The 24,177-nt window shown below is 31.8% G+C and overlaps 1 protein-coding gene across 1 annotated transcript; it reads left to right on the top strand.

Moving 5' to 3' along the window:
- Positions 1-436: 436 nt before the first annotated feature.
- On the top strand, positions 437-20,642 carry LOC111706715 (uncharacterized; the record flags this gene model as incomplete). Its single annotated transcript, XM_023479639.1, is given in 16 exon segments — positions 437-567; positions 1,025-1,122; positions 3,392-3,485; positions 7,002-7,051; positions 7,797-7,886; positions 9,083-9,175; positions 11,037-11,093; positions 11,936-12,033; positions 14,888-14,915; positions 15,936-16,007; positions 16,770-16,843; positions 17,744-17,956; positions 18,155-18,288; positions 18,503-18,992; positions 19,345-19,590; positions 20,537-20,642. Coding segments are annotated over 16 exon segments (1,953 nt in total), but the record flags the coding sequence as incomplete, so codon positions are not given.
- Between the last annotated feature and the right edge of the window lie 3,535 nt (positions 20,643-24,177).

Genomic DNA, 24,177 nt, shown 5'->3' with positions numbered 1-24,177 from the left:
CTCTAGGATAGAAGGGAAGATTTAACAAACCTGAATTTTAGAATCAATTAAAAAAAATCTTTAAATGTAAAATCTTGTTTTGTTAGAAACCTTGTTTTATTAAAAACTTCATGGATTATAAAATTAACTGTTCAGATTGGTTAGTTAGTAGAAATAGGGGGGAGGGTATTTAAAAGGAATTATTGTGACCTTCCATTTAAAAAGTGGGGTATGCTCAATTCACACCTCTTTTAACCTTTATCTGATAAATAATGTGGAAGATATCGTCGTTGTAAAAGATTCAAAAATGTCACTTATTCAGAGCACTCACAAAATAATTATTTTTTTAACAGTTAAACATTGACATATCCTTAATCCTTTTCAGAAAAACCTGTAAGGGGTGTAGTTGTGAATCTTAAATGCCATTCTATAAATAGAGAGTCACCACAGTTAATTAAGTGGAAATATTTCAGGTTCCAAAGGATAGTGTTGTAAGTGTTCACTACACTGTAGAAATAGAAAATAGTCTGGACCCAGCAGACAGTACTGTACATCGGAAGGAACCTTTGAAAGTGGACATGCAAGAAGGTGACACAATTTTGTTTTGATCTTTTTTGCACTGTGCGTGCAATGGGCATATGAAAGTGGACATTTTTAGAGGAAAAGTTCAATTTCTTTTTATAAGGTGTACAGCAAATGCAGGAAGGTATGACAGTTTTTTCCGTCCAATATTTCTTTCCATTTTTGCTACAGGGTGTCCCAATCTTTCTTTCAATCTGTGGTTTCATTGACATTATTTAAAGTCGTCGTCTTGTTCTTGTTATGTTTAGTGGGACAAATTTTGTCTCTCCTTGAGTTGGCCGGAACATTTGCAAATGCGCGCACTTAATCTGCAATACTATACTTCATTAAGTGTCCATTTATATTTTATTTGCCATCAGTCATTAACGTAACGGTATGAGTTCACGTGCCAATACGGATAACGTGCCAGTATGAATTGAATAACGTGCCAGTAAAAATTAACATTTCAAAGAATATTTTTTAGGAGGAATATTAAAAGGCATGAAGCTTGGTATACAGAGTATGACCAAGAGGGAGATTGCCGTTTTCATCATACGTCATGAATATGCTTATGGTTCAAAGGTAGGGAGATTGCAGTATTAATCTCTATTCATAAATAATCTTGTATTTTGCGCAACTTGTTCCAACTTTTAATGTTACTGTGATTGCAACTGATTTAATATAAAAAATAACTATTAACTAAGTAAAATATATTGCATTTTTTTCTGTTTTCTTCGGTGGAATTCCAAAAAAAATTCAAATAAAAATCGGGCCATATTGTTACCAACAATCAAGCAGACAAGTCAAAAATAAATATGGAAATTATTACAGCAAAAAGGACAGAAAAAATAAATATTGATGTCTGAGTTTGTGACTTTTAGTGCAAAAATAATATATTTTAAACTAAGGAGAATTGAATAGAAGGAGGGGGCGATAGGGTTTCCGTACAATTTGCTGTGACGTTTTTTGGACTGCTGAAGAACTAGTTTTTGCGTAACAACAATAATAAAGATTGTAAACAATAACACAAATGATAAACAGACATATAGCGCATCTCTGGCGTTAGATGAAGATTCACCGTATACTAACTCGTGTTTGTTTACATTAGATCGGCTGCCTTTGTTATTGTTGTTACGCAAAAACTTGTTCTTCGGCAGTCCAACGAGGGAGGGAGTCCAGAGTTCCTCAAATAGTAATCACCGCCACCCAAATCTGTTTTGCTGCAAGCGCGCTCCTCAATTGATAATCTCCACCACCTCAAATAGTAATCAGCCCAAAAAAGCATAAAATCAAATCGTTTATTTCTTAGAAATAAGACCATATTGACCTCTTTTAATGGCCCTATGGTGTACAATTTTGTCAAAGCTTTCTTTATTGCTCCTTAGTTTCGAAAATAAATCAATAAATATGCCACACTAAGTGCTAGAAATATATTACGTTTTTTAGTTTCAAGTTTCGCTTTAAGAATGTTTGCGGCATTTTCCTCTGAATGTTGTTTTAAACTCCTTATATAGAGAGGAAACTTTAACCCATTATTAGTGGACTAAATACTTCATTTTCAGTAGTTGGTGTGATGAGACTAATTTTTCAAAATTTTAAGTCCTTTCTATGCATATAATTAGTTTTGTTGTAGATGTTGAACTCGAGTTGGCGAATACAAAAATCTAAACACTGTAAAGTTTTTTTGAAAATATCTTTTAAATGGAGATGGATATTACTTTGGGCGCGATGAGATCATTTTTAGTAAACAGGCAGCCCGACCTTTTTTGTATCTTGACGCCAATCATGAAATGCAGTCATTAAAGTGGCGAATTGGATCTAAGATTCGGCTAAAATGAACTGTGCCTTAATTCTCAGTTTTTGTTGACCAAACAAATCTGAAAATAATTTGAAAATTTAGTTTAAGTCAATACAGATGCCATAAAACCCCGATAGATGTCGAAAATTGTGTTAAAAGTGCATTAAATTCAAATCACAGAAAACAAAATTTTACGGTGATTACTAATACAGATTTGGGTGGCGGTGATTACTATTTGAGGAACTCTGGACTCCCTCCCTCGTCCAACAGTAAAGTGTACGAAAACCCTATCGCCCCCTCCTTCTATTCAATTCTCCTTGTTTTAAACTATGATTTTTGGAGCCTTTTCCTTCTGCCCTGCTCACTGCTCAGGAATAATAAGTTTGGTTAAAATCCACAATCTTTGTCTTAGTTTGTAAGTAAAGTTCTTTATATGTTACATAAGAAGGTTAACTATTTCCAGTTCAACCTCCCAAAACCTAAATCGGCAGAAATTGTCGGTATCAGAAAAAATTTAGAAACTTATAATTTTTAACTTGTATTAAATGGTTAGAATTGACAGGCATCTTGTTTTATCAAATGGGGTACATAAAATTGATATTAGTAAATTCTTACTTATAAAAAGATCAGGGGTGTATATTATTTGTGAGATTCATATTTTTGCCCCCCCCCTTAAAAATTATATTTTTTTATCCAAACCCACAACTTAAAAACAGGTATATTTTACAGGTTTCCGAAGCCCGCATAAACTTCGAAGAAGTTTTTCTGTGACGGGGTGGGTGCAGGGGGGGGTTGAGCCCCCCTTTGCAAAGAAAATTTTTGGATTTAAATAGGGGCAAACATAAAAATATACACCCTTGACAAAGATTTAATTAGATCATCTGTTATACTATATGTAAATGATATTGTAATTTCATCACAATTCACTGGATCACACGTCACTGGATCGTTCGTCGCCATGAAAAAATGCATTAAAAAATCCTGAAAAGAAAGAAATCCAACTAAAATCATGACAAATTCAACAAAAAAATTATAAAATCTTTTTTTATCTAGGGAATAGCTCCTAGGATCCCTCCCTGTGCTCTGGTTATGGTGACCCTTGAGGTTCTAGACTTTTATAAACATGGGACTGCTGAAAATGTTTTAGGTGAGATACATTCTTCCACCAAAGGAGTAAACCAAAGTAAACGTTAATAAGTTTGTGTTCAAGTGAGACCCGTAAAATTGTGAAAGAAGAAGACAACATTGATTAATCTTATGAGTGTTTGATTATTTAGTTTAATTTAATCCATCAATAGCTTGAAAATTTAACTATGATCTTAAATCTTCATGGTAGAAACAATGTCAAGAACTGACAAGGCCACCCAACCCATAGACATTGATAGAAATTCAGCCAACTCATCTCACGAAACCTTGGTTCCAAGAGGAAGTGGGGTTCATACAGTACACATACTTTCACTCAAAATGTAAACAAAAAATAAGAAATTAAACAAAAGAAGCGCTGAAAAAAAACTTGTTTTTAATAATACGTACACAAACAATCCCAATTTTTCTAAAATTGTTCAGTTTTGCTTAGCTTGCACTCTGTACTCAGTACACAGAACCTCTTTAAATATTTATAAATGTATTTTTAATAAGAAGTGGAACTAACATTTACTTATTTCACTCCATGAGCTTTGGTGGATCATCATCACTATGAAATAGCCCCTGTTGATAATTGGAATTCTGGGTTTCATGTTTATTTGAAAACTAACATTATAACTGAAGCTTCACTTTTCCACAAAGGTCCCCTCTGGTCTAAGGAGGGGGAAGGGTGGGGAGTTAAGAACATCTAAAAATTTTAAAAAATGAAAATTTAAAGATTTGAATCAAGGAAATAGTCTATTTCTAAAATAGATTGTTAGATTGCATTTTAGTAAACTTCATATTGAAAAATAAATATAAAAGAAAGATTTTCAATCTAAGTCATACAAAAATAGTCAACAATCCTGATCTTAATATTGAAATTCCTTAGGTTTAGAAAAAATATCTTATAAGGGTTATATATTGGAAAATAGTCCCCCCACACCCACCCACCCGATGTTAATTATGTTTTTCGTATCTCAAAAAATATATTGGCTAAAAATACTAAACTACAATCAACGTTGAAGGCTTGCATTCATACTTTAACGCTTTATTACCCATGGAGAATGGAGGTTTTTACCTAACTTGATTCAGATTTTGCTACTGATAGCTATTAATATACTCCTTAACAACAAGCCTGGTTAGCAGTTACTATCCAAACCTGTCGGAAAGAGATACATTTTTTCGATTGCATCTGGTTCTATTTGTAAGCATCAAGATGTCAGTTCCATGCTTGAGTGTCTGTTCGAGATGAATCTTACAAGAATTCTTCAAAAATATCCACTCCTTGCCTAACTTTTCTTTTGCCATTTATCTTTATAATAGCAGAATTCCGACAATGGATCCTAACAATTTTGAAACCCAGCTCAGCTTGAATTTTGAATCAGTGATTCTAGATTTGAACTGGCCATAGGGTTTGGTTGTTCAGCGACCTGGCTCAAATCCATTGAAGTCGGACCCGAACAACAAATCATTGATTTTTGAAAAGATATATCCCTGTCTGCTTTAATAATATTCAAACTGTTTTGATAACTGAGATTTAGTTTCAAAATATCTTTGTTGTTTTAACTGATGCATTGCACAAACCCTGGAAAAGAAAACCAGAATAGAATATTTTAAATAACTTTAAGAAAGAATTTTTTAAAATTAAGACTAAGATTTTCAGAGGTTATACATGAATATTGGGATAAGAAAGAAAAAATCTGTTATCTAAAACTGAATCTAAAACTAAAGAATGGGCGAATTTTAAGTTCAAGGTTAAAAATTCTGTAAAATAATGAATAGCTACTTAAATATTAAACTTTCTCAATTTCAAATTTGAATTTGCCGGGAAAATCTGAACCAATCAGAGAAAAGGATTTACGGAGAATATTACATAACCATCGCTAATCAGCTGTTATTACGTAACTGAAAACAAAATATATTACGAGTTACAACCGTTTTTTGGGTTTACATGCAAAAATTAATTTATCTAAAACGTGAAATTACTTCACAAGGTTTTCACTTTTAAATATATCGTAAAGTTAAATACCGCTTTCTCAGCTGAATGATGATTGAATAAAAGACAAATAGGGAAAATGCAGGATTTGAAGATTTTAACCCTGTGTTAAAATTTTAACTCGTCGATTTCAATGAGTTAAATATTTAACCACAGGGTTAAATATTTAAATATTTAACCTCATGGTTAAAGTTCAGGTTTAAATTAGGTCAGAAGTGGCATTTAACCATGAACTTAAAATTTAAGTCAGAAATTTTCGTTCTTTAGTTTTAGACTCTGAAAGTGTTATTCTTTCTTATCCTGACCCAATTCAATTTTTGACGTTAAGTTTTAAGGTCGCAATTTTCTATCATAAGTTTTCTGTTTAATTATTGAGAAATTTAGAAACCCAATTACTATTTTTAGAAATCATTAAATTTGCTTATTAAATATTTTTCCATATGCATTAGTAAGAAATAGGAGAATTAAAATCATAATTGATAGTTTTATTGATTTCATTATTATTTTATCCCCCACGGTTGGTTATTTCGTTGAACAGGAGATTAATCGATAAATTACTACTTAACCAGGAGTTTTCATGAGGATAAATAAATTGAGGGGAAAACCACTTAGCCAAGGGCCTCCAAGACCTTTTTGGGGTTCTAAACCTCACTTAATCTCCTGGTTAAGTAGTAATTAATAGTTATAGGTTTTTAAAAAATAGAACTGAAAAGGAAATTTTATGAATTAATTTTTTTAACAAAGAAAATTGATAATAAAGTTTTGGGCCTAATTGTTGCGCATTATTTTAAATACAATTTCCCCCTTAAATTTGGATTCTCTTAATTACTATAAAACCGTTTTATTATAAAAAATAGTCTAAATATTGAAAGCAGTTCCGAGGATCTGGATCTGTTGTATCTAAATACATATTCATCTAAAAACCAGAAGTACCTTTTTATTCCTGTAAATTTTAGTATGCATTTTCTTTTTTCTCTTTTTTTTACTCATAAGTAGAATTATTTAAGGGGTATTCCATAACTTCTTTACTTTATTTTGTTAATGAAAAACTTAAACTTTTTTTTTTTCTCGTTTTTTTAAAGTCGAATTAAATTTGAAAAGTTACCAATAGCACTATTTGCTTACTTACAATATCAAATATACTGAAGCAATGCTTCGATATCGTCTTCCTTTTCCATAGTGTCTCGCTCTCACTTAAGTTTTTCCTAAAAAAGTCGAGCTAATTAATTTAAAACTTTTAAGCCAAGCTTAGACCATTCTTGTGATTCTACCGAGTTCCCTGATCAAAATTTGAGGCAAATCGGTCAAGGGGTTCTTAAGTTATAATCGTACATACATTCTTACAGAGATTATATCTATTTATATATATGAAGAAAGAAAAGATTGAGAACAATATTATAATTTGTACTTAGTAATTAAAAAAACAAACAAATACCTTTTAACTAGAAAAAGGTTATAAACAAATTAAACATGTTATGTACTCCTCTTCCTAAAATTACTAAATTAAAACCTCTCAAGTATTAGATTTATATCCTATTTCAGCATTTGATCTACCTGGAAATTGTTATCGTCCTTGTTTAATGATATACCAAGTAAGTCTTATAATTAAAATTGATATCGTTCTTTCATTTTAATGCCTCGTAATATTTTTTCGTTTTTAATTTCGCTGAACTACTTTTAGGGGCTTTGGTTTTCATTTCCCCCCATTCCAACATGATATCCTTAAAACCAAATCAATAATTTAGTAGCTATTATCGTATCTTTAGCTTCACCAAATCACTTCTATAGAGCATCCGAAATTGAAAATCTGAAATGCCACTCTATAGATGAAAATTCCCAGGAAATTACGACTTTAATTATCTTAAAAATTGGTGTTTATGATGCTCCAAACCTCTCAGAGTAAATAGGTGTTAGTTCCACATTTTTAAAAATCTAGTTTGGTCTGGGTGGACCCTCTTCAGTTTTTACGATATATTAACCATAAAAATCGATATAAAAAATGTTAAAAAATCGTAAGAAAGTAAACAAAACAAAAACTTGATAAAAACAAGAAAATTGGTTGTCAATTGAAAAAAAGAGAACGAACACATATTATGATATGTAGAAAAGATAATTTAAACATTTTAAACATTATCTTTTTCATTGGGAACCAGTGCAGTGCTTACTCAGAGTTCAATCTTTTCAGATGCGGGTCAGAAAGCAGGGTTTTATTGTTTAATATAATGGCAGGATTATAATTTGAAAAATATTTATAATTAGAAAGCGCTTTTAAGAAATCTTAACAGTTAATGTGTATTTTTCCCTTTCCCCTTGAATTGTTAAAATCATTTCTTTAAGTTAACAGTATGTCCTTCTCTAGCTGTTGAAACCTCTGTCCATGAGATGACCTTCAGACAGATCAAAAGAATTGCCAGGAAAGCCCGTAAGGTATTAATATTGGTGACTTTAAGCTACTGTTCAGAAATTTAGGTTATTGTGGGAGGTAACAACCTCACAAGATTATTTCAACAGGGTTACCCACAAAAGATGAAACTTTAATGACAATCCAAAAATATTCAAATATGACAAGACAAAAAGCTGAATTAAAACAAATTTATAGTGAAAAAGGATATTTTGTACACTGTACAGTCTCCTGGAAGCCTCATCCTTTGTAAATAGTTTGCAGATAATTCAAAATTAAAAAAGAAAAATTATCAACGAGCTGTTTCTTTTTTCAGTTGCTCCATATTTTGTAGAAAATATTGTTAAATTTTTCCCGAGTATGCAGTTCTATAATTTCTAGAGAATTATTATTTTGTCTGATACGCCAAAATCCTTTTTTTTTAAGACAAAAAAGATTATGATAAAATATAAAAAAATTTTAAAGAAAATATTTTAGGGAAAAACATTTTTGCATTGTAATGTTCGGTTTCATATTTGAAACCTAAGCTAAGGATTATTTGTGCAATATTTAGGGCATCTCATCTTTTTAAGTTTTTCATGAAATCAAAACTGGAAAAGTATTACATTTTTTTTGTTATTTTTTACACTGGAAAAAAAAAATTATTATTTTTAAAAACTTGGTAGTTTCAGGACAAGTTAACAGTTTTTAATTTTTGAACAATTTTTTTTCTTCAATATTTGTGTATTTTCTCTAGCTTTGATTTTGAAAAGTCATTTAGAGATCTGAGAATGAAAGTAGGACGGCCTTTAAAGGTTAACTTGATAACGTATAATATTGAATCAAGCAATAAATAATAAAACATGTTTACATAATTTCGTAATTTAAATGGCGTTTATTTTACAAGCGGAGGTTCCCCGATCCACAGCGGTAACCTTTAAACATTTGTCTATTTTAATGATCATAGTTTAAAAAAATCTAATTTCTTAATGTGATTTTTCTACTAAAGTGAATTGTGGATTTTACGTAGGGAAGACGACCGTCATTTACAGAATTAAAAACTTTACCATGATGGAAAAACGACGGTATTATCCACAATATAAAGAGTACCATTGTGAATCAGACATGTGAGGGTCGCTTGAAAGTACGGTTATTGTCCCTTTGTTTTTTCTGTTAAAATGACGTTTTAAACCCGAAGACTTAAAACTTACGCCGGAAGTGAATTCACTCATAATATATTTAGGCCGGATGTAAGTTTTACAAACGAAAAGATTGGTTTGCGGCATCACTAGAATTCGAGAAGGGGCTCAAGTTGATCAAGAATTATAGACTGAAGGTAAATATTCACAATAAAGGAAAATGTGAATTAGTATTCCCTCTTTTAAAAACCGATTTTTTTAAAAGGGAATCAAATTTTGAAGTATCATAAAGAGAATATTTCCGGATCCATGATTTTACAACATGACGCACGTATCCAAGATACGGATCCTTGCATTTTACAGGAAGGTCTAAGATCCGGATCAATGATTTTTCAGGACGTGACGTATCCAAGATACGAATCCATGATTTTACAGGACAGATCCAAGATTCGTATACATGATTTACAGGATGGTACCAAGATCCGGATCCATGATCTTACAGGACAGATCCAGAATCAGATTCATGATCACACAGAACGGATCCAAGATTTTACATTTAATCACCATATTTAAAGTACGACTACGACGCAAAAGTAGCAAATCATGTTTACAATTTCTTACAAAAACCAAGCAACGGTTTGCAGATTTTTTTCTTTGGTTTTGGTTGTTAATCATTTTAATAACAGTGTTGCTATAGTGGAAAGATACATGCTTTAAATATCATAAATAATAAATATGTCGCTATTTTCATGAGAATTTCAATGTTTTGCAACTTCGTAGAATGCATCATGGTTAATGTTTAACAATCTACTTGCATTAAATTCAGTTTTAATCCTGTCTTGTTTGCAGGGTATAATTGTCGGGTAGCGCCCTTCGTCATTAACATTCGGTAAGGGGTTTCTGAGTTAGGATTGGACAGACAAATAAGCTAACAGAGATTTTAATTTTAAATATTTAGAAAAAAGCACTGTCTGCTCATATTTACCAAAAGATCGCATATATGTTCTATCTTGGAAAGACCTACTTTATCAAAGATATCTCCAACTTTTGTTTTTCGAGTCAAGTTTTATAGAAAAATTTAAAGTAGGTGGATTAACGTGTTCCGTATTGCTAGCTCTTATCAGTATCAACATTTTTCGTTTCAAAAAAGTATTCACTACAAATGCAAATGCACAAATGATTAAGCATTAAGCTGGTCATGACTCTCATGACCCACATTGATCATTCACAATGGGGACGTACCTCGAGGAAACACTTCGAGGATACACATTTAAGACACGTGAAGAACACGCATCCAACGATACACATTGAGGACACATATTAAAAAAGCACATGTAGGAAACACATACATTGAGGACATACACGAAGACACATATTGAGGACACACATAACACATAAAGGACATACACAGAGCAAAAATATTTAGGACACACATTGAGAACACACATTGTGGACACACATTGAAGACACACATTTAGGACACACATTTAGGACACACATTGAAGACACACATTTAGGACACACATTTAGGACACACATTGAAGACATACATTTAGGGCACACATTTAGGACACACATTGAAGACACACATTGAAACAAACGAAGACATACATTGAAGACGCACATTGATGACACACATTGAAAATGCACATTGAAGACACACCTTCAGGACACACATTCAGGACACACATTGAAGACACACATTGAAGACAAACGAAGGCACACATTGAAGACACACATTGAAGACACACATTGAAGACACACATTGAAGACACACATTGAAGAAGACAAACGAAGACACACATTGAGGACAAACATTGAGGACACACATCGAGGACACACATCGAGGACACACATCGAGGACACACATCGAGGACGCACATTAAGGACACCCACTTGAGGACACGTACTTGAGGACCTGCACTTGAGGACACACACTTGAGGACACGCACTTGAGGGCACACATTTATGACATTGCAGCTTGTATATTTAATTGAGAATCGATATTTTCGATGGTGGACCACATAAATTACGTTTACTACCTGTTTTTTCGTTTAGAATGAGGAGGAACAGAAACAAATGGAGAAGTTGCTGATCAAATTGCTTTTAAATCAGGTCAATTTTACTCTCCCACCTCTCCCCTCCCCTCCCCCCAAAAAAAGATAAGTCTCAATCCATCCATAAACTAGCTTGATAAACTATTTAGTTTCTGGTCAGCTTTGTACACCTGCTAAATGAGAATTTGCATGTAGGACTTTTCCTTGTTTGTTTTTCTAACTAAGTATTGTATATAACAAAAGAATTTATTTGATCTTATATTTTTCTCGAATTAGAAATTTGCCTCTTAGGAAGTAATTTTGAAAAATACCGTCTTTTTCTTTTTTCTTCCTAAAGCTGTTCTTTCTAACAAACTAGAAAATAAATGAGTTTTATAATGAAAGAATTTGTTGTGAAGTAATGGTTTCTCTAGAATTGAAGGCTGTCAGAAGTGTTGCGAAGAATAAAAGAATAATTTGTTTTTACAACTTTTTTCTTTTAGTCTTATAGCAACGTGAAGAAATGTTATGCATTCTCTTTATTAATAAGAATGCATTACTTAAAAAATCCAGCTTGATATTTTTTTCAGTAATAAAAAACGTCAATGCCAAAATTTAAAAAATATATATTTTGTCTTCTAAGCAGGAAAAGTTAGACCACGCAACCTGGTACTTAAAACAAAACAAATTGTCACTTTTATTTAATTTACTTTAAAGCAATTTTACAAATTCAGTTTCTCAAAAGTACACGCTTTTGAACCATAAGGAACTTAAATTTTTATCCTGATGATAAAAAACCCGCTGGTAAACCCGAACTTGCCTGTCTGTGTTGCAGGAGAAATATTAAAGATATTTCCAATCAACTGCTAAAATATTTCCTTTATTTTGATAAATCTATATTCAATCCCTTATTTATCAAAGGCTGCATGTGGGCTCCGAACTGGTAAACCTGAACTTGTCTGCCTTTGTTGCAGAGAAATATTGGAGATATCTTCAACCAACTACAAAACATTCTACAGGTTTATTCTGTCAAGATCTCATCGATTAATATTTTTTTTTTGTTCATAACATGAATACAAAAAATACCCAATTTGTAAAAAAAATTCAGTTCAAAGCAAATTTCTCGTTGTTATGGACGATGTAAAAAAAAAAACATAGGAATATATTTCCTACTTTTTAGTTGTGCATTTACAGATGGAGAACACATTTTACTAATTTGGATCTGTACAGAATTGTGATTTTTTTTCTTTTTCCAGACGGTAATTGGTTGTCAAAAAAATTTCATATGATAATTCAAAGATGTACATGCCCTATACAGACCAATATTCTAGGAGTATAAAATATTAAGAATTTTATGCCCTTCTTCAGGGAGAGAAGGATTTCTTCTGATGAATTTGGAGAAAAAGACTTTTCATCAAAAGACAATTTCTTTCATCCTTTTTGATGCTTCTTGGCCCAAATTGTTTTTATTTTCCCCTAAAATGAATTTTTTTTATTTAAATGAATTTTTTTTTATGAAAAGAGAAATAATCTTTTCATTATTATCTTGTCCGCTGCAAAATTACAAAGTCATTTTTACCGAAATTTCTGAATGCATAATTATCATAATTTTTGCTCACTGTAAATGCAGGTTCACTTGTAATAAACTTGCCAGTCACACTGCTGAAAATGGACCAGGTTTCAAGTCAAAACACCTAAATTTTTTCTTTGGAATATATTAATATGCAGTCTCCTGAGTTATAATCTCAATTTTCAGAAAATGCCACCTAGGGAATAATAAGTAAATCCATTTTAAAGAAATCAAGCGCATTTTCAGGTCTTAACTCAAATGTAATTGTAGTTTTAAGCTTATTCTGTGTTTTTTTTTTTTGTGATATTTTTAGAACCGTTAATGGAAGGGTCCCCAAATTTTTTGAATTTTCCTTTTCAGTCATTAGACACGTTTTAACAAAAAATCAAAGCCTTTAGTGAACCTTTTGGCAATTATAGCCTAGTTACTGCCTAAAAAAGTGTTTTTGAAGTAAATTAGTAGGAATTACATAAAAACGACTTTTGGTCCGTATTTTGACAGTCTTAGGGGTTTGATTTTTTGATACAAAATGTTTCAGGACTTTAAGAATAATTAAAAATTTGACTTGAAACCTGAAGGCCCATTTTTAGCAGTGTGCAGTCTCCATTGATTCCTCCTGGTGAAAGCCATGTTCTTTACTAAATGTCAAAAAAGACCTTACTAGATTTAATGATTATTAACAATTACAGTACACTCAATAGAGCACAAAGTTCACACAGTCCGCCAGTGCTATAAGTATAAAATAGAATTAGGTTTAAAAGTTTTGATTTAATTCTTTATCTTAAGAATCTTAATTAGAAGGAAATCATATGCGGGTGGGTTTAGCAAACTTTTATTAACCATTCATTTTAAACTAGGCTTTCAGGACTATTCCTGACCATCTTCTATTAAATTTGGGAGCATTTTCTCTTTGTGTACATTGTAAAAGAAAAACTAAAAGAAATCTGTGGATTTTATAAAAAAAAAATCATGGATTTTAAAATTTAATGAAAAGCCAATTTTGTTGGAGGCTAATCATAGAAATTCTGATCATCCATAAATCTGCCCTATGGTCATGTGAGGTCCCACAAAAAAATTGGGCCCGATTGGTTCAGTTGAAGTTTATTGGACACAAACAAACATATAGACAAGCAAAGTGTATATTTAGATGTTGGGTTACCAATGTGAGCCTTTTGTACTGTGGTCAGCATATATATCAATACAAAATCATTTACTGAAATAGGATGTAGATAACAATGAATTATCAGTTACTGAAATTATATTATAAAACCACGTGAGTACCCTATACAATATATATGCCAACCCCTGTAGTAGAGTAAACAATTAGTAGTTTACATATCATTATATTTTTTATACAAGATGTGCTGTGGAGCCTTGGGAGGACGATGATTTAGTCGCTAGCCGTCTCTAGCTCTAAATAGTTTAGGAATTTTACTAAAAGAGACGCATTCTACATTAAAAAACTAATAAGACTTAAGTTAATTAAACTAAAGTGGCCCCGAAGCTAGAATAGGCTTAACAAAATGTCACCAAAAACGGTGAACTGACAGTGACTGAGATATTCACTTGTGAATTTTACAAGAAAATTAACGAAAATGTGACAAAATTGTTTAAGAATCTTGAGGCATAAAGTTAAGTAAATTGACCCATTACTTTTGATTTTAGGGTAATCTTAAATGGTAATTATTGTGAATATGTGGACAAACAGAATGAAACAATGATCATTTTATATTTTTCTAGAAAAAGGGCTCATTATCAAAATTCAACCTTGAATATTTTGAGAAGCGGTTAGAACACTTCACAACCTAAAAAAAAACATTTAAATTTCATTTCCCAACCTAAATCCATTGGTTTAAGCTACTTCCCAGCCCAGCACTAGTTTAAACCACTTCCAACCTAAAACTTTCAGTTTAAACCCATTCCAAATTAAGAACATTCATTTTAAACTTCCCAAACATGGCAAGTGTGTTAAATTGAATTTTCTTGGTTGGGAAGGGGTTTAAACTTAATGTTCTTGGTTTGGAACTGGTTTAAAATGAATGTTCTTAATTTGGTAGGGTTCTAAACTGAAAGTTTTAGGTTGAGAAGTGGGGTTTAACTGAAAGTATTTTTCTACACAAGCTGGAGAAAAATGTATTATCTAGAGATTCACAAAACACTAGCTCTGACTTCAAAAGGGTTTTAAATATCTCGTAATATCTGGCAATGAATCCAGTTAGGGATCTTAAGTGTGGTTGGCATGAAAAAGTATGTTAATAAGATTTTTTTTTTTTTTTTTTTTTTCTAAAATGTTTTATTTTTAGGTTTGGCCGAGCCAAGTTAATATTAGAGGTAACCTTTTTTATTATTTGACCAACATTTTTTGTATTAGGTTGTATAAATTATATAAAGGGATTTGAATTAACTTAAAATAAGGATTCTGAAAATTAAATGGGTGGATTTATAAATTATATTTTCAAAATGAGATTTTGAAAACACCTCCTGGACCTCCTGAAACTGAAAATTTCAATAGAATCCCAACCCCCCCCCCCTTATCCCATCAATGCATTTGAGTAGTTAGCTATTTCTAATTTAAGTTTTGGAAAAAATAAAAGCAAGAAATTAAGTTTGTTTAGCTTTCTTTATTTTGTAGGCACACCCAATGTGATATTTACATCACAACTAAGCTTATCTTACAACTGAAGCATAATATAGAGGACCAGCATTTTCAATACTTCTTATGAAACAATTATAGCAATAGTCCCTGAAAACATGATTTTTGTAAGCTTTTCAATTTAAAAGAAGTGATTAATCAATTTAAAAGTAGTGATTAATCAATTTTAAGAAGTGATTAATCAATTTAAAAGAAGTGTCCGGAAAGTAAAGAGGGAGAGTTGAGCTGAGAGATAAGCTTTAAGCATTATAAAAAATGTGTTAGGATTCATTTCTAAGCAGTGAAATTGTCAAGAAAGAGCGGAAATACATTTTTCCAACTTTCAAAGAAAAGGATTTTAAGAGAGATTCCTTGCTATGAATCGCAGTTTTACAATTGCAATTTTTAAAACAATTTAATGATTCCAAAGCAAAGCATAAAGAAAATTCTGCTATTAACTTTTTGCTGCAATTAGGAAAAAACTATCAGTAAAATGACAGATAGTTTAATATTATCAAAACAAATATAAATCATAATTTTCTTAAATTTTGTTATTTTCCATGAATGTGATCATAGATTTCTTAAAATTGTAAAATACTGAATACCATTTAACTGCTACCAAGTGAATCCTAATATTTTGTTCTATTATGGTACACTATGAGCTGAACTACCCCTCCTTGCTACTGCCAGTCACTCCCTTGAATCAATTTATAAATCAGGATTATGAGGCTGCAATACATCTGCTGAACAATGCAGCTAAGCTTAAACCGGGCAGTTCCAGAATATACCAAGTAAGGAATTAGAATTTTGTTAGAGAATGAAATAAAAGAACATTTGATGAAAGCATTATTAATACAATTACCATTCCAAAATAAATCTGATAAAAAATGATTGAATTATAGAATATAGTATATACTGATGATTTTGAAATAAGCTTTTTTATGATAAAAATATTTTTAAACCTAATTATTTTTAAAATATGGAAATCTAATAAAAAGTTGATAATTTATTGAATGCAAGTCTTGATGAGTTTTAAAATTAGAAATACTAAAATAAGATAATTTAAGATAGATCAATATAAAATAAAAATGTTGAAATCATAGAATACAAGTGTGCATAATAAAAAGCTTTTAAACTAAATACCTTCAATTTAATTCCCTTCCAGAATAAATCTCAACAGATATTTGCTGAGAGTAAATTAGTACAAATAGTCTACAAAGAATTAAATCTTTTTTGAGCATGAAAATAAAGAGAAGTGCCATTCAGTGTTGAGAAATTTTTAATGTTGAAGTTATGACAAAATGATTTTCAAGAATTTAGAAGTGATATAAAGACCATTTATATTTTGTCTGAAACTGTTCAGTTAAAAGTAATTTTTCTTTAAAATAACGTGATTAAAGGTATTCATAATGAAAGAATGTCTCTAACATATTGTTAATATGCTGTTGCACTATTCTCTCTAATATTAGTGAAGACATCAGATTTAGGCGTAAGCTTTTCTTTTAACTTCAGTAAAAATAAAAATAAAGAAAATATACATTCATTAATGTTAGAGGTTAGATGTAGCATATGCGGAAAAGGAGAAGAGAGAGAAGACCAAGGATAATATTCACATCATAAACTTCAGGAAATTAACAAATTTATTTTATAAATATTTTCTACATTCTTTACGAACACCAAGTGATGAAAATCTTAAAAAACGATGACATTTCAAAGTAAAATTTGGACTCGTCAGGTTGAAATACTACACTTAAAAACACATGCACAGTTTAAAGATCAGTTTTAACATAGCAGATGCCTTTCAGAGAGAGAACTGATGTCGTCTAATCCAGATTCTGAGAAGTGTTTGTAGAGTCTGGATGACATGAGAGCTCGCTAATCAACAACGTCTACAAGTGCATAATTTCTACAGCGGTAACTAGTACTGTATAGTGTATAGTGATAAAGTTTTCAATCCAACAAATAATTTCTCAATCTCTCGCACTTAACGTTTTTCTATAATTCTTAGAATTGTGGCATAAAAAAATTATCTTTATATAATATACATTATACAGTGTCCCATATCATATTGTATAATCTCCAAGCTTTAACACCAAAATACTTATAAACTATTAAAAAAAACCTGATATTTTCTGCAAGAAATTTTTCATACTAGCCTGATACATTTTCTTAATAGTCCCAAATCTAATGCTATAATCGATCTAATATGATGTCTGACACCCTGTGGCTGTATGTACAAGTCATAGCCATACTTATCATCTTTCTTTAAACTCGTCCACCTTAAACTTTTGGCCATTGCAGACTAGGGTAGATTTGAGGCAAATTCATTGTTGGTATCTTTAAAGATATCTATTGAGAAATATCGTTGTTCGTCAAACTATATCTTAAGAAGATACCATACCGATTAGGAATTTAAATTCTGTGGGGTTCAACAAAAAACAACCAATTAAAATAAAATATTAAGTTTTTATTCATATAAATAAAATGTGGTCTAATCTTGTGTCTTGTTGAATTTGTTAAGTTTTAGTGAATATAACTCTGGGTTCTCATCAGATGATGAAGAGGAGGAGGACGATATTGAGACAGATTTTGATACTGATATTGATACTGATATTGATTCTGAAGAAGACAAACCTGTAGCTTGCGTTAAAGATGTTGAACCTACGAGAGAGATGCCAGAAGAAATAAATAACCCGAAAATGCTACAGCGCCATGCATCTGTGTCAAAGTCTGAGCTTAGGTAAGTAATTAGTAATTTGTTTGGATACAATTTCAGACAGTTAAAAGTTAAAAGTGTTAACATTGAAAAAGCACTTCAGATAGTACTTAATTAAATTTAAATGAAATATCATGAGGTTCAATGAACTATCATGAGGGAGGTTGGTCGTGGCGGGATAAACAATGTTTAAAAAATAATAATAAAATATTTATGTTTTAGTCAAAGCTCCTCTGTGTATAAAACCGCTAATGAACCTGGATCAAGCATTTCCCCCCCTCGAATGGGAAAGGGAGCCAAAATCTCAATTCAAAATAGGCAGGACATTAAAGATCTGGCGCCAAGGAAAAATTCGGGTAAGCTTCCGTTACCTTAATTAAGTAAGAAGGTAAAAAGATATGTTGCCAAAAAATCGTCCCTCCACCCCCCACCTGGTTTGAAAATTTGAAAAAAAAAATATGATGGAATATTTGTGCCGAATTGATGTCCAATTTTGTTTTTGTTTTGTTTGGGGGTATATTCTATTTATATCATGGTTAAATCCTTTGTAAAACAATCTTGTGTTTTTAGGGAATTACAATTCTGATGATAGCACCACCATGTCAGATATCTCTTCGCCTGTTCCCTTCCCTGCTACATCTCTTTCCTACAACGCTCCTCCGTCCTATCCCTCTTCTCAAGCCCCATCTATTTACCCATCCTCCACACCTCCTGCCTCCTGTGCTCCATCCTACTGTCCATCATCTCCACTTCCCTCTCCTCCATCCTCCTTCTTGCTATCAGTTAATGCCCCTTCCTTTTATCCTAGTTCTTTTGTAGATTCCTTCCTCAATCCATCTCTATCAAGCACTCCCATTAGATCTTCTTCCTCAGTATCAATCACTCCCTCTCAACCTCTTCCTTTTGTATCGATCACTGAATCTCAACCATTCACTAGCTTTAACCCTCCTCCCTCTTCGCCTCCAATCTGTCCATCACAATACTCATTTCCACCAGCCTCTGCTACCCATCTACCTGCTTCATCTCAGAATATTATTTTCAAACCCTCACTCCTTGAAAGGTATTTTAGTAATTCTTTTCTTTTTTTTCATTCAATCATTTTATATACATGAACTTTGAAGTAATCTCAAAATACTTTTGTTGGCATTTTATTTCAGGGCTATTTTTTTACTTGACAAATCATTCCCCCCCTTACTAAAAACTTTGGGTTTACCGGCCCTTAACCATGTTTTCTGCATGATGTGCAAACCAATTTGTTCAAGTAAATTTATTGCTAAATTGTGATTTTTCATATTTATCACTAAACCCTCAAATAAATGTTTTAATCACATCCAGATTGAAAATCGAATAAGTTAAGAAAGATACAAGGGGAGAACTTATAAGTTAATATTAAGTATTTATTTTTATATCAGTTCCCCTGGAAGCCATGATCTAGTTCCAGTGGTAGATCAAGATGCAACAGTTGGATTTGTGGCAGAAAATACACAAGACAGAATTAAAAATATGTCTAAAAGTATTTTCGAACTAGAGAGGATAAAGATAAGAGATAACAAGAACCACGAAGTTGTGTTCGAAGAGTACTATGAAGGAAAGGATCTTGGAGAAAAAGAAGCTGGAAAGGATTTCGAGACACAGATAAAAGATTCTGAAATAGTAAGGTAATTGCACATCTCATTTTGACCAAAGAATTCTTCATTGATAAATATATTTTTTTATTTGCATTTGACATTTCTTAATTCTAAATCATAGATTTTGTGGATTCTCCTTGTTTTAGGTGAAAAACGAACCTTTATGTGACTGTCAACGTAATTTCAAGAGACCCTATGTTTTTTTAAGAAGTCAACTGCCCTTTTCACATTATTTNTTAAACCTTCCTTGGAGCGAAAATGAGAATATACTATTGCTTCTGAAAATGGATCATTTTCCTAATTGACTGGTTTCTTTAAAAGTGCGGATTTATGCCGCAGAGAGATAACAGAATATGGCACAGATAAATTAAAATTTACACCTCTGTAAATTCAATTTTGAAGTCATGATTCCACGATAAAAAAATTGTGACTTCTCTGAAATAACTTGTATTAAAAAGAACATACTGTAATTGTACTGGTTATGTTATTTCTGGTATTAAATTGATAACAATTTTAAGCACCTACCTTAAAGATTACCTCCAACTTAAAGGGTTTTATGCTGGTGTCCTGCCATTCATGGAGAGCCTACCCCCCATGTGGTTTAACTATTTCAACACAATTTGGACATTAAAAACAATTTTAAAACCTTTGAAAATATTAGTTCACACAAACTATGCTCCTGTATTTTAAAAATGCATTATTTATAGGAGAAAAGCGTAAATAAATATTTCCTCGCAAATGTCGTCTTCCTTCCAAATTATTTTCTTCAAAACATAATATTTTTAATGCCTAATCAAAGTACACGAATAAATATTGACACCGAACTCACAATATAACTCTTGCAATACCGGATAACAATTTAAAGTCGTTTTTTTTTATAGAAAAACTGCAATTAAAAATTGTTTCATTTGCCCAGACAAAGGTTATAAGTTTATCATTGTGAGCCGGGCGCGGTCATGCAAATGTGTGTTTTCAGGGATTTTAAGGATCTTGAGATAAGAGGAACTAAGTTTAAGTACAATCCTGAAACTGGAGGATGTGAATGTACCAATCTCTCTCCAATCCAAATCAACAATATATGGGTAAGAAACCTCTTAATTTATCTTTAAATATCTTTATAGAGGGGTACTTCAACAAGATAATTTATCTTGTCATAGCTGCCAACATCAAAGTCCAAATAGCGGACTGAAAATAATTACTGAGACTAATCAAGCTGATTTTTGATATCATAATGCCATCATTGGCTGCTATGTGGAAGTAAAATAGCCTAAAGGTTATAGATTTCTTGTTGTACCTACTGTACCTTAGTCCATATTCTTGGTAACATTAACTTGAAGTCACAATTAGGACATTTTCTGCACGTTAACTATTAAATTATTACTCATCTTTGAAACTCTGTAGATACTGGGGTGATAAATCACAAATTCCTACCCACCTCTTTACAAATTTTTGGTGTGAAAAAACCTCAATTTTGTGAATTTTTTAGTAGCCTATATGTAGGTTAATTCAGTGTTCACCTGGTTAATAGAAGATTGCATTGTACACTGTACACTGCACAGTGCACAGTGTATGTACACTGTACAGTGGTACAATGCCAGTGTATACTGTACGCTGGAAGACAAGTGGAAAATAGATTTTACAACATAAAAAATTATTTCAAGCTTCCTCTCTGATAAAATTATGTTTATATAAAATAATTACAAATCAAGTTTACCCCATGGAAAGAGTAGGCTGGGCTTCAAGAGATGTTCTTTAAAATAAATATAAAGTTATTGTAGACACTATGAAATAAGCGTATAATGGTTCAGGCGGAAAATGATTTTATAACCTCAATACATCTGAAAACCGTCAAATACGTTGAATAGGTTGAATAGGAAGCGCTTAAAATCATAAGAATTAAAAGTTCTCTGACAAAATTTAATCGATTTTGAAGAATTTGTGGTTTTATGTCTTCTGGATTATATTGGAATTGGAAATAAACAGATTCTTGAATAATTAAAGAAACAATGAGAGAATTTATGAAAAAAGTAAGGTTTCTCAGATTAAGCAAAAAGGAATAGATGGTAATTATTCTGTTATGATTGGATAATATTTCAGAGCCCTCGATTTAAAATCTTCGGCTCCAGTCGTAATTCCTTAAACCCGGTTTTAGGACCCAATCTTCGACCCAGCTCTAACGACAGCTTGTGTCACGTGATTGATAGCATCAAGATCTTCGGCTCGACTTAAGGAGTTAGGCCCAATGAAAATAAAACCGACCTTGGTTGGTTTAGTGAAGAATAAGGCTCAGTTGAATCTTGATCTCAGAAAACCCCTGAATGTTCCTATTCCTACCATGAAAATCCCCCAAATAGAATATTGAGCCGGTTTTTTAACTCAACTCTGTGGAAAATGAGATGCAGCTAGAATCCGAAAATACGGCTCGGGTCTAAGCTGCCGTTGGGTCTTATTTACGGCTTGAGTGTTTAGTGTTTGCTTGTATTGAATATGTAGGAAACTAATCCTTTTTTGGACGAATTTAATTTTTAATTTTATAAATTAGAAATTTTCTAAAAAATATGACTGAATCATAATATACGTGAAAGAATAAGAAGTAAACTCCAGCCCCACCTACGCCCATGTCAGTCTTGTAAAAACCAAGATATGTTGGGCTGAATGTACATAATTCGAAATAAAAGTATTTTTTCAGAAGTAATCACTATGAAATATTCCCCTATTGCTGCTCAAATATTAATTTAACGATACTGTTGTGAATAGGGTATCCCATTTTTCAAATAACTACTACTACGGTCCCTTTAAATGCTGCACTTTGATAATGGATGTGCTGGACATGCTATATTTACCTTTTTTTCTACAAAGAAAGAATGTATAATGTGTGTGTGTATAATGTATATATATATAAAAATATGTTTGTTTGTCTGTTTGTTTGTATGATCGATCATAACTTATTAGTAAAGCGTATTAGCGTACTCAATCTAGCATTTTAGTATTATTCTTGGTTGTTGATTATTTGTACGCACTGAAGTTTATCTTTGAAATTAAACCAATTACTCATCTAGTTTTTACAGATAAACTTATTAAATGTTGTTTTTATTGGTTCCGATATGGTTAGTTAGTGTCTCACCTTGTGTAGGTTTAATCTTAAATTGCCATTGTTATTACAATTCAACAATTTGAATTGGTGTTGGTATTAAAACCATTCTAGTGTGAATTTTTTTTTATCAATTTTTTCATTTCTAAGGTGGTTTGTCTGATTTACAACACTGTCCTGAAACACTTGGTCTGCTCAAGAATGAATGGGATAATCATGTTTTTGTTGTTGAAAATTGATTATTTTCAATGTAGTTTTCTATTAAAAGATATACGGATTTCTGCTTGGAAAATTTTAAGAGTCAAAACTGTTCAACCTAGAAAAACGACTACGTCTTACATATTATAGATGAGATAAAGGTCAAAAAGGAAACTGTGAATTTGAATTTGAAACTACAGTCTCATTAAAGGGATTGTTCACGTATATTCCGATAAATCTCAAGTTTTGAAATTGCATATCTCACCGCTCAATTAAAGACCTGGAGGGCCAGGATAATGATAGTTTTTATCATGATAACTATCACGTTTTCACCAGTAAATAGTATTTTTAATGGTGTAAATTGTTTTACAGGCATGACATGCACAGTCCGCAAAGTACAGCGTAACCATAATTTTGCCTCATTTGTGGCTTGTCCTTCAAGTACTTGTCCTTCAAGTACTTGTCCTTCAAGTACTCGTCTTAAAAAATGACAAACACACTCCCTTTTTGTGTAAAGAAGGAAAAGCATTTTTTAATAATTTGTGAACACTCCCTTTAATGTCACACTTTAGTTTGTCTAAGTATACGTTAGTGCTTCTAAACAAATCATTGCATAAGGTAGGCTTTCCAGCGGAAAGGGGAAATCGTTTCGCTAAAATTTCGCATTAGTTGCTAAAAAAGAAACGTTAACCGAAATTTTTTTCGCATTTTTTTTTTGCAAAAATTTCCTTTCATCTGTTACGCGAAGAAATTATTGCGGAAAAAAAATACCGAAGTTTTCACAAAAAAAAGTAACGGAAGAGATTTTTTTTGTGATAGAATAAAACCCCTAACACTGAACTCTCAGAGCAGAGAATTCCACAAGTTTGGTAACGCAATTAACTGTTGCAAAATTTTCGCTTTTTTTGCTTTATTAATTTTTGCAAAAAATGGTGCGAAATGAAAACGAAAATTTTCGCAGTTTTCCACGAACGGTTTTGTTACCAACTAATTATTGATTAATGTATCCAGTAAAGTTGAGGGATAAATTTAATATCCTTTTCTTTCCTTTTATTCATTCTAAAAAATACCTCTTCTTTTTGCAAAATTTACGAAATCCCCCTCCCCCCCTAGCCTAACTGCAGTGCTCGATCTAGATATAGCTGAAGCCTAACCAAAGTATTGACATTTTATGATTTTCAAAAAAATATTTAGAGGTTATTTAAGGGTGCCACGTTGGTGTTTTTATTTTGTTTGGGGGGGGGGGTTTAATGTTTTGATTCAAGAATTATCAAAATATTTTTACGAAGTAATAATTTAGAAAAAAGTGAAGTAAACTGTCGATTTTA

This window comes from Eurytemora carolleeae, unplaced genomic scaffold (assembly GCF_000591075.1).
Source record: "Eurytemora carolleeae unplaced genomic scaffold, Eaff_2.0 scaffold193, whole genome shotgun sequence".
In the NCBI taxonomy this organism is placed as follows: domain Eukaryota; kingdom Metazoa; phylum Arthropoda; class Copepoda; order Calanoida; family Temoridae; genus Eurytemora; species Eurytemora carolleeae.
Note: the sequence above shows the minus strand (reverse complement) of the source record. Positions and strands in the feature narration are given on the sequence as shown.